This window comes from Strix aluco, chromosome 24 (genome assembly GCF_031877795.1).
Source record: "Strix aluco isolate bStrAlu1 chromosome 24, bStrAlu1.hap1, whole genome shotgun sequence".
Lineage (NCBI taxonomy): Eukaryota > Metazoa > Chordata > Aves > Strigiformes > Strigidae > Strix > Strix aluco.
In genome coordinates, this window is record NC_133954.1 from 3,735,736 (window position 1) to 3,747,327 (window position 11,592).

General features: G+C 54.5%; 1 gene segment (V, D, J or C); it reads right to left on the bottom strand.

The window, feature by feature from the left end:
• Nucleotides 1-522: 522 nt before the first annotated feature.
• LOC141934289 (T cell receptor alpha variable 26-2-like) lies at nucleotides 523-9,348 on the bottom strand. The segment is given in 4 exon segments: nucleotides 523-594; nucleotides 1,930-1,963; nucleotides 8,590-8,872; nucleotides 9,297-9,348. Coding segments are annotated over 4 exon segments (441 nt in total).
• Between the last annotated feature and the right edge of the window lie 2,244 nt (nucleotides 9,349-11,592).

Consider the following 11,592-nt stretch of genomic DNA (forward strand, 5'->3'; position numbering starts at 1 on the left):
GACCTGAGCAGGCACGGACGCGTGCTGTGCTGTGCTCTATATATCACTTGGCACTCGGCAATGATGCCACAAACACGTCCTTGTCTTTAGGAGTGAATGAAACACCGTGTTTTCATATGAACGTTATTTTTCTCAGCAGTAGAAATGATGAACAGACTTGCCTATGTCTAAGAAAATCCCATGACAACTCCAGAGACGACAATGTCAGTGAATCTCAGAACGGGCAGGATTTGCAGCACGTGACAAACCCCAACTCAAGGTCCTTTTCATGATCCATATTTGGGATTTGCCAGAATCTGAAGGGACATAACATTACCTGTGCCATCCCCCTTTTCCTTCTTGTCTCATCTCAGTTAATGGTATTTTAACCAACACCTTAAGGAGCTGCAGTGCCATTCTTACTGGGATCCATCTACACCCATGCTCCAACCACATGGGTAAAACCAAAACACATTCCTAATTTCCGCTATAAATTTCCCCTGTTCCAGACTGTGTCCATTGCCTTTCTTTCCATCACTATGCTCAAGGGGAGTTTTGCTCCCTCTGGCTTCCTCCAATCTTCATCCAGGTTTGGCTCCTCTCTTCATCCTTGTCCTGGTTTCGACCAGGATGGAGTTAATTTTCATTGGAGTATTTCATACCATCAGGGCGGGCACTCGCGCTCTCTGTCTCTGTCTCTCTCTGCAGTATTGTTGCTGGGGGGGGGGGCGGTCGTCGCGCTCGGTAAGCCACTGCTGCATTTTACCCGTTTTCTTTTTGAACTCACTATTGTTACTGTTGTTCTCTTGTTATATTTAGTAAATTCTTTCTTTTTATTCAACCCACGAATTCTCTTCTTTTGTCCCTCCCCTATCTTACCAGAGGGGAGAGGGGGAGGTGAACAGCTGGCCACACGGTGTCTGGCTGCCGGCTGAGTTCAAACCTCCACAATCCTCCAGTCAAGTGTTAGAAGATTATAAACCTCTCCCTTTAGCGTCTCATTTGAAGGCTGAAGCGGGTCATTTCTCTCAGCCTCTCCTCATGTTTCACATTATGGAATCACAGAATTCTTAAATTTGGAAGGGATGTCTGCAGGTCAGCTGCTCCAACCCCATGCTCTGGAAGAGTGACCTAGAGCTGTGTTGTCAGGACCATGTCCAGATGGCCTTTGAATGCCTCCAAGGATGGAGACTCCACAACTTCTCTGGGCATCCTGTGACAGTGCTCCCTCATCCTCACAGTCAAACATTGTTCCCTGGTGTTCAGAGAGAGCCTCCTGCATTTCACTTTGTGCCCAATGCCCCATGTCCTGTCACAGGGCACCATGCAGAAGAGACTGGCTCTGCCTTCTTCACACCCTCCCTTCCGATATTTGTACACAGTGATGAGAGCTCCTCTGAGACTTCTCTTCTCTGTGCTGAACAGTCCCAGCTCTCTCAGCTGGGATCTCCATACGAGACATGCTTCAGGCTCTCCATCATCTAAGTAGCCTGTGGCTTGACTGTCTCCAGTATGGTTGTGACATAGAGTTCTCAGTGAAATCGCACACGCTTCACCCGCTGTTGTCACTCACAAGTCACGTTTGTGTATCCCCTATGTCTGGTTCAGCTAGGATAGGGTTAAGTTTCCCCAGTAGTGGGGGGGAAGCTCTAGCCAGGTTATTCATATACCATGCTGACATCACCTCCTGGTGCCCAAGCGCGGGAGCGCAGGAGAGTCGGTTAACGCGTGTGTTATGCCATCTCTCTGTTCTCACTGCTGTATCGGTAGATATCTTGCTCTGTTCATTGTTATTACTGCTATTGTTATTGCTATTGTTGTTGTTTATTTTGTTGCTGTTGCACTGTTGTATTAAACCTCTCCTTATCTCAGCCCCAGGGCTTTGTATTTCACTCCCTTTGTGGGGGACGGGCAGCGGCCACGTGGTCTCAGACCCCGACAGGACCTAACCACCACACCCCAAATACCAGCACGGGCCCTCAACCTATCTAATAGCCCTGCCTGGAGCCTGGGCCCTCTCACCCAGCACCTGGGGCTCCTCCTTCTCTCTGGCTAAGCCAGTCTGATGTTCACTAGTAAAAAGATGTGTGAAATCTCCCACTCCTCTCACCATCATCCCCACACTCTTGGATCCCTCAAACATTACCATGGCTTGGTAATATCAGCCTGTCTAGCAGCCATGAGTGGGCCCTGGGCTCCCTTACCCACCTCTGTCTCAGACTTTAGATACAGCTTTTCTGCCCACTCACTGAAATATGCTGCAAATGGGAGTGCAATATGCGGAGCGGCTGAGGGAACTGGGGTTGTTTAGTTTGGAGAATAGAAGGCTGAGGGGAGAACTCATTGCCCTCTACAACTACCTGAAAGGAGTTTGCAGAGAACTGGGGATGAATCTCTTTAACCAAGTAATGAGGGATAAGATAAGAGGTAATGGCCTCAAGTTGTGCCAGGGAAGGTTTACACTAGATATTAAGAAGTATTTCTTTTCAGAACAGGTTGTTGGGTGTTGGAATGGGCTGCCCAGGGAGGTGATGGAGTCCCCATCCCTGGAGGTGTTTAAGAGTCAGGTCGGCATAGCGCTTAGCGATATGGTGTAGTTGGAAACTGTCAGTGCTAGGTTAACGGTTGGACTAGGTGATCTTCAAGGTCCTTTCTAAACTAGATGATTCTGTGATTCTGTGAAATTCCATATACGCACCCATGCACATCGGTTTCATGTCAAAAAGAAAAATGAGAAACACACTGAGGTCCCTCCAGTCACTGGTTCTCAGACCTGCCACACATACACATGCAATGTGGTCCCTGCAGTTGCTGACAGCAAGATGTATGACCCCTCTGCCACCTTCTTCCTTCTCCAGTTGCTGGCACCCAGACCTTGCTTACACTCCAGTCCCTCCAGCTGCTGGCGCAGAGGGTCATAGGCTCTATGACCTGTGACCCTTCTCCAGTTGCTGGCACTTAGATTTTACAGCACACACCCTGGTGATTCAACTGCTGACACCCAGGTATACAATCTCTACGGGCATAGGTTGGCTCTTCAAATACTGGCACCTAACTCTCTCTTTCACATCCCTCTCTCCACTTATTGGCACTCAGACCTTGCAACCCTCACATTTGGAAAGGGAGTGAAGTTACTCAGTAGGATGGTTGAAAAAGGATTTCATAAGACAAGAGGTACAGTAGTGATCAGGCACAGGGATCATCCCAACATGTGCTTCTGTGCTGCTGGTTCCAGTTTCCTTCCTCCTCTCTATTGCCTCCCCTTGCTCTTCCCCAGTCCCCTCTTCCCCACCACCTTTGACACTTCCCCTAAGCATTCCTTCAGAACTCTTGCCTACTTCTGCAGGACTCCCTCAAACACCCCAAATCCTCAGGTTCCTCTTGTCACTTCTAGTCACTTAAAAAGCTCAGCCTCCAACACTTCAAAGCTTCACCTGCAGTTCCCTGATGGGACACTGATCACTTCCTGAGAGACTGGTGTCATTGTGTGCCTTGATTATCACTTTCCCTTTGACTTGTTCTTCCCTTTGAAAGGAAAGGGGACTTGATCAGACAGCCTTAGTGAACTGGCCACTCTCACCTTCCACAGGCCTTTGCAGTGACCTCTGGTGAAGTTCCTCAGGTGAGTGAGTTCCTCAAGGCACACTGAAAGGGTCCTGTCCGCTGAAACAATAGGATCTCTTGAGTCAAGGCTCTGGGGGGAAACCTCGTGGTGATTCTGGGTGTCCTTAGTGCTGAAAGAGACCTGAAAGCAGGGGAGCAGCTCAAGGGGTTGAACAGAGCATCTTGTCCAGTGTCTGGCTGATGGGCCTTTGTCACATGTTGAGGCTTTCCCTGATCCCCAGGTGCAGGGCTAGGAGGACATTTTCCCTCCTTTGGCTTTTATTTCCGGGAGGTAAATCCACAGGAGCACTTATGTCTCCTACCAAGAGCCCCCTCCTCCTATAATGTTCATTGGTGGATGCTGAGGAAGAGTAAGAGCTGGACAAGCAGCTGCGATACTTCTGAATACTCACAGCTCTATCCCAGTCAGCTTCAGCAGCTTAGGGGTGTTCCCGACTCTGCTGTGGCAATGGACCCTCGTGGCAAGGAAGGCCAACAGCAGCCTGGGCTGCAGTAGGAAGAACATCACCAGCAGGTCAAGTGTCCCGATCCTTCCTCTGTCCTCAACGCTGGTGAGGCCACCTCTGGAGTGCTGGGTCCAGTCCTGGGCTCCCCAGTACAAGAAAGATAGCTGAATGAGCCCAGCAAAATGGTGCAGGGACTGGAGCAGCTTTCCTATGAGGACAGGCTGAGCGGGCTGGCAGTGTTCAGCCTGGGGAAGAGAAGGCTCGAGGGGGATCTTGGCAGTGTCTGTAAATACCTGATGGGAGGGGATGAAGAAGAGACTCTTCTCAGCAGTGCCCACTGACAGGACTAGAGGTAGTGGACACCGGTTTAAAAACCAACTTAACATGGTCCTGGTTAAGCTGCTCTATCTGACCCAGCTTGAACAGGGGCTGCATGATCTCAGAAGGTGCCTTCCAACCCAACCAGTTCTGTGGTTCATTGCAATATGCCCAGATTTTCTCCCTGCTGCACAGGCTGGGCAGGCAGAGACCCAGCCTCACCCCAGCACCAGCGTGCAGTTCCTGGGCAGGCTGAGCTCAGAGCTACACCCAAGCAGTGGTGGGGAGGGAGTCGCTCCCCAGCACACACCCTCCCCTTCCTGCGCAGTGCTGCACACTGAGGGCACAGATGTGGACTCAGCACGCAGAGACAGAGAGTGCTGTCCTGGATTTCGGCATTCCCCACACACAGAAGCACCTGGGAGTCCTCTGCAGACAGCACAGAGGAGAACCTCCCTGAATCCACACGAGCTTTGTACTTACTCACCCCCAGCAGCATTGGAGGGGACTGGTTTGGGAGCTGCTGGTACAAGTAGATGTCAGGGTTGTAATAGCTGGTGGAGAAATCAGAGTGTTGTGTTGTATCCTGATTGGATGGTCCCTTCTGGAGGGGATTGGAGCACGGAGTCCTTCTGCGCATGACCTGTAAAGCCAGAAAGGAATTTCAACACTCCTTGCATTGACCCAGCCTTCTCCTGATGATTTTGGCCATTCCTACACAGGCTGAAAGCATTTTATCAAATATACCTGGGAGAGAAGTTTCCATTTCTAGTGTTGGACTCTACCCTAGCAGCTCTGTCTTTCTCGAAACACCTGTGCAAAAACAACCCCTAGAAAGGTGGTTGTGAACACTCACAGGGATGTGCAGAGTCTTCTTCCTCCCTCCATTCCCATCACAGCTGACATCTCCCTGACAATGTTCCAGTCCCACCTGCAGTCCCTGCTCTACCTACAGAATCAGTCACAGTTTCCTGCAGAGTCACAACTCGAATTTCCCCTCCCACCACTGGCAGGACAACCTCTTGCCCTGCTCCTCCCCAGCCTGAACGCTGTGTCTCACTAAAAGATGTCAGTGCCACCAGTGCTGCCAGGAAAACCAGGACCATGTCACACACTCCCATGCATGGCATGTCCAGGGTACACACAGAAAGAGGGAGATGAAGCTTGAGAGTTCACCACTTCTCCTCCCTCTGGCAGCCCAAAGCATCCACCAAATCTCAGTGTCAATGGTGGAGCAACACTCTCCCTGCTGCTGCAGACAGATGTGCTTGGGACTCCACACCTCTGCCCGGGGAGGCTCTGTAGGGAGATAAATTAAAGTTGTTAAAGTGCTCAGCCCAAAGGAAGACACCAAATTGTGACTCTTACTGTGTTCCAGGTTTGCAAGGGCCAAGGGGAGGTTGTTCAGCACTGGGGGGCTCATCTTTGGGCAGTCAGGCCACAAATGGGCTTTTCTCAGCCCTCCAAGTCGGGAGGTGCTTGAGCATCCCTTCAGACACACATACGCTGCTGTAGAAGTGCTGCCTCTCAGCTCCAGATCACATTGTCGACAGGGTCTGGTGCACCTGGAAGTTCAGGCAGGAGCCTGAAGGATGATATCAAGCAGCCTGCTGTCAGGCAATAGGAAGCTGCAGGCTGTTTGCCTGCTTCTTGCTGCTCCTGGAGATCACAACCAGCCCAACCAGCCCCCAGCATGGGAGGAGCATCCATGGTGAGCTTCTCCTGCCATCCTGTGTCCAGCCAGAGGCAGGGGCCTGCACCCACCTCTCTCGGGGTTGGAGACAGGCCCCTTTGCAGCACCTGATGTGCTCCTTGTCTCTCCTTAGTAGTGTCTGAAGGGAGGTAGAACCTGGAACAGCCAAAGGCAGCTAGAAGCAGGAGTCCCTGTCCCTACAGGAGTTCTCTTTCCCTTCTCCCCACACCACAGATGAGGCCCTTCAAGGGAAATGTCTCTGGGAACAACAAGTGCTGTAAACATTCCAGCCAGAGTCAGAGACATGACCTCTCTTGGACAGGAGGACATCCAGCACAACCCTCTGCTCCACAGACATCTTGTTCAGGGATACCCCTCAGGTATCACAGTTGAATTCTTGTCTGGAGGTGACACCTCTGAGGAGTGTGAGAAGAGAGGATCATCTTATAAACTTAGGGGTGTTTCTGCCTGCAATGGGATTGAAATCCTTATGGGATGCAGTGGAAAAGCATTTGGGGATTGTGCAAGGGGTTGTGTCGGGGAAGCAGCAGAGACACAGATCAAGGCAGTTTGTCCTGGAGCAGACACGGGAGGAGAGCTGGAAACAGGGACAAGAGGGGCTGATGCCATGTGACCATGGGGCTGATCCATGTGCTGGCCTGGCCATGCCTGTGGCTCTGCCTTGTTTGTCCCCCTGCCAGTAGTTCCCTGGAAACCGAGTTACAAAGTCCAGCTGGGACAGGCACCATGGCTGATCCTTCACTCTGTGCCTTGGAACCCTCTGACCATGGACTTTGAAGAGCTGTGTTGGCTACTTGAGCCACACAGGGTTCCCAGGCGAACGGCTGGAGCCCGCAGGCTCTTCCCAGTGAAGAACTGCAGCCCATGGGAAAGACCCACGTTGGAGAAGTTCATGGAGGACTGTCTGCCATGGGAGGGACCCCACATTGGAGCAGAGGAAGAGCGTGAGGAGGAAGGAACAGCAGAGACATGTGTGATGAACTGGCCACAACCCCCATTCCCCATCCCCCTGTGCTGCTTAGGGGGATGAGGCACAGAATTCAGGAGTGAAGCTGAGCCTGAGAAGGGGGGAAGGGTGAAGGTGTTTTAGACTTGTTTTTCATTTCTCACCATCCTACTCTGATTTGATTGGCAATAAATTAAACTGATTTCCCCAAAGTGAGTGGTTTTTGCCTGTGCCTGTAATTGCTGAGTGATCTTTCCTTCCTTATCTCAACTCACGAGGCTTTGGTAATATTTTCTCTCCTTTGTCCAGTTGAAGAGGAGCAGTGATAGAGCAGCTTGGTGGGGCACCTGGCACCCAGCCAAGTTTAACCCACCTCAGGTGCCCAGACCAGGCTTTTCCTGTGTCTCCTGGGCCTCAAATCAGAAAGTTCTGAATCCTGTCAAACAGGCTTATGGTCTCAACAATGAGCCACTCTGGGGAGCACCTGAAGGTGCCTGTGCCCTCGACATCTGCTTCTCCTCTCGCTGTGGAGCTTGAACTCCTGACTCCGTGGGATGAATCTGTAACATGAGCAGAAACATTTTGAAAGCTCCGTGAGAGCCTGTAACTGAGGATGCAGTTTTTCATTGAACATCGGAGCTTTTAGAAAGTAATGAAATGTGCAACCCCTTCTGGCTGTTCTTTCCTAAGGAAAGTTTGGCATTAGCAACTCAGCCCTGGAGTGCCCGTGGGGCCGGGGCAGAGGAAAGCACCTGCTCGGGGTTCCCTTGGCTGTCCTCGGGGGGAAAGGCCGGAGCCCGAGGAGGGGCCCTGTATGTTCCGTGTGAGCCGAGGGCTGCCCGGCTGCCCGTGGGCAGGAGGAGCTCTGCTGCACCGGGTACTTCCTGGCTGCGTTGGTTTCTTAATTGCCCCGTTGCTAATTGGCTCCGTCGAACGTGCAGGGAGGCTGTTGGCGGTACTAACAGCCTTGGGGGAGCCCTTGGTGCATGTGCCCGGGAAGGGCAAAAGCTCTGGGACTCTGTCCCCTGGGCGAGGCATTTCTGAGGCAGAGCTGGCCGGCCGTTACAGACAGGCCCGAGGATGCCCCGTTAGGCAGCAGAGTCTGAGCCCGTCGGGAGGCAGCAAGAGAGCCTGGGGGAAAGCCCGCCCTGCCCTGCCTGCCTTGCCCAGCCCGTCTGCCTGTCCCTGGGCAGCGCTGCCCAAGCGCGGCTCTTTGGTGGCCTCGGGAGCACAGACCCGCAGCGGCCGTCAATGAGAAGAGGTGCTGAGGCCAGGCCTTGACTGCTGGGGGGGCCTGGTGGTGCCGGTGTTGGTGGCGGGGCCGGGCGGGCGGGGGAAGCGGCGCGGGGCCCAGGGACAGGCAGGGCCGGGCGGGGCCGGGCGGGGCCGGGCGGGGCGAGGCTGCCCCTGGAGGGCGAGGCTGCCCCTGGCGGGCGGAGCGGCAGCGCCCCCTGGCGGGCCCTCCCCGGACTGTCCCCCCGCCCCCGCCGGCCCCGCCCGGCCCCGCCCGCGGCGGTTCGTGCCCGGCCGCAGCCCCGGCTCCTCTCCCCGTGTCTCCCAGCGCGCAGTAATACACCGCCGCGTCCCCGCGCCGGGGCCGGGCGAGCCACAGGGCGCTGGACCGGCGGTCTGCCGCCACCGACAGCCGCCCCGGCGGGGCCTGCAGATCTCTGGAGCCCTGATAAGCGCTCACGATAAGTGCGGGGCCTCGGCCCGGGAGCTGACGGTACCACTGGATGCGGTCGGAGATTTTTGCGTTGGGGTGGGAGCAGTTGATGGTGACGCCGGTGCCCTCGTTGGTCTCTGCCGACGGCTCCTGCTGCACCTGGGCTCTGCCCGCAGCCACTGCCGAGGAGAAAAGAAGAATCCCTTTGCTTCAGCTGAACATGTCGTGCAGCCGGAGAGGGGAGAAGGGGACACATCACAGATGATGGGGGTGTGATCTGAGAACACGGGATGGAGAGACACTTTCCCTGAGAGTGGTTGTTTGGGGACAGGAATGTATGAGGGATGTTTGGAAGGACAGTCCGAGTGAGGAAGAGGAGAAGGGACTGAGGAAAAGAGATTGGCTGGGAGGAAGGGAGGGAGGGACAAGTGGAATAAAAAAATGGAGAGACAAGCTGGGAGGGAATGAGCTCATTGGCGGCAGAAGGAGGACAGAGAAGGGAATAAGGTTCAAGAGGAGCAGGAGGGATAGAAGCAAGTCCCGGGCCCAAACCCAGCCCCCCTCGTAGCTCCTGTCCCAGCTGCCGCCGGCAGCCCCGCGCACCCAGGAGCACCGCGGCCAGCCCCGCCAGCCCTGCGCCCCGGCCCCGCCGCATCCCGCCGCTCCGCCGCCCGCGCCTCGCTGTCCCCCGCCAGCCCCGGCTCTCTGCTCCGGCCGCGGCGCCTCCTCTCCGCCGCCTCCGCTCCTCTCGGCCGCCGCCAGCTCCGCCCCGGGGCTGAGCCCTGCGCCGGCGCCGCTCGGGGGCTCGCCCGGGCTCAGAGTGCTCAGCGGCTCTGCACCGCCACCACTTGCGCTCCCGGCAATCCCACTCTCTCCCTCCTCCAGCAAGGGCTCCCCAGCAAGAAGAAGCCTGCCCAGCGCCAGCTGCAGCCTGGGGCAGCAGCAGGGCCTTGGCCCAGCACATGCAGCAGCTTCCCAGAGCTGTCCCCGAGCTCAGCGCCTGCAAACAGCAGCCACTCACCTCCTGCCCATGGCACGGAGGAGGCTGAGAGCCTCCCTTCAGCTGCCCCTCTGCAGGCCGAGCACAATGCCTCCGAGCTGCTCTCTAGCAGAGGGGATGGGAGGCCAAGGGTGACCTGGGCGTGCAGGCTTCAGGGAGGGCAGGGGACAGGGGGAATCACACAGTCACAGTGTAGCTGAGCAGGGACCTGCAGAGGTTGTCTGGATCAACCCCCGCTTGCAACAGATCCCCTTAGATCAAGTCACTCAAAGTCACATTCAGTCCAGCCCTGAACACCTCCCAGGGTGGACACTGCCAAACTTCCCTGGGAAACATGTTCCTTCTCTCCTTCTCCAGCCTGGAGACACTGTTGGGTGTTTTCCACAGACTTGCTGGGACTCACCCACTTCCCACTACTCACAGCATTCATGAAAACTTTAAACAGCATTGCTCCTACTACTGATCCCTACTACTAGATCACACTAGTGAGTGATGGCCGGCAGGGCTTTGGACTATGGTCACAACTCTTTGAGCCTGGTAGTCCAGCCAATATCCCACCCAGCTGATCATCCTCTTCCTGAACCCATTCATTTCCAAGGTGGACATAAGAGAAGTGCGAGAGAGGTTGTCAAGGTCTTGCTAAACTGTAGGTACACACCTCCCCTGCCCTTTCCTTGTCCACAGTGCCTGTTACCTCCTGACACACCAGCAAGGTTTCCCTCAGCTACACGAGAGCCTCAGTCCAGCAGCATCTCCACGGAGAGGGGAATCAGCCCTGGCTGAGCTCTCCCAGCAGAGCTCCCTGGCACTGATCTCCCCAAGGTCACTCAAGGGAAGGGGGGAAGCCTTGGCTGCACTGTGTCCAAGCTGGGCCTGAGCCCAGGCAGACAAATATTCAGGAGGGGAGATGGGCTTAGAACATTTACCCACTGTACACAGCCCTTGTCAGAAAGAGAGTCTCTTCTGGACAGCCCTGTGGGACAGCAGCAGGATTTGGCGGATGTGCTCTCGATATTAAAAGGAAGGTCACTGCTCTGGTGCAGCCCTCTGATTACTACACCTTGTTGGTTATCCAGGCAAGTAACGAGGAGGTGGTAGAGAGAAGTCTTAAGTCACTCAAAAAGGACTTCAAGGCGCTGGGGTGGCTAATTGAAGGCTCGGGAGCTCAGGTCGTATGTTCATCAATCCTTCAAGTGGAAGGGAAAACCACTGATAGAGGGTGGAAAACGTATCTGATTAACACATGACTCAGAGACTGGTGCCACCGTTGGAATTTTGGGTTCTTTGACCATGGCGAGGTTTATAAGGCACCTGGTCTGCTGGTGACAAATGAAACAGGTGGGATGCAGCTGTCCCACAGGGGGAAAAGGATTCTGGGGCAGGAGTTGGCAGGGCTTATTGACTGGGCTTTAAACTAGATATGAGGGGGGACAGGGAGATAACTGGGCCTGTTAGGAAAAAGCTCAAGGAAAGCATGCCAAAGCTTGAAGAATGGTGGACTGGTGAGGGCTCTCCCTCTGCCTCTTCATTTGAGAGAAGGGAATGATGTTTAGGGACCGTGGAAGCACCTGAGAAGGGTCTTGTAGGGAATGGGGCACGTGCTCACAAAAAGGTGTTGAATTCACTAGCTCATCTCAAGTGCATCTACACCAATGCACGCAGTATGAGCAACAAACGGTGAGCTTGAGGCCATGATGCAGCATGAGAACTATGATATAGTAGCCATAACAGAAACATGGTGGGATGCCTCACACGATTGGAGTGCTGCAATCAATGGCTACAAGCTCTTCAGAAGGGATAGACAGGGAATGAGAGGCGGTGGAGTGGCCCAGTATGTTAGAGAATGCTATGAGAGCTCAGAAATCAAGTATAGTGATAACGGGGTTGAGAGTGTTTGGA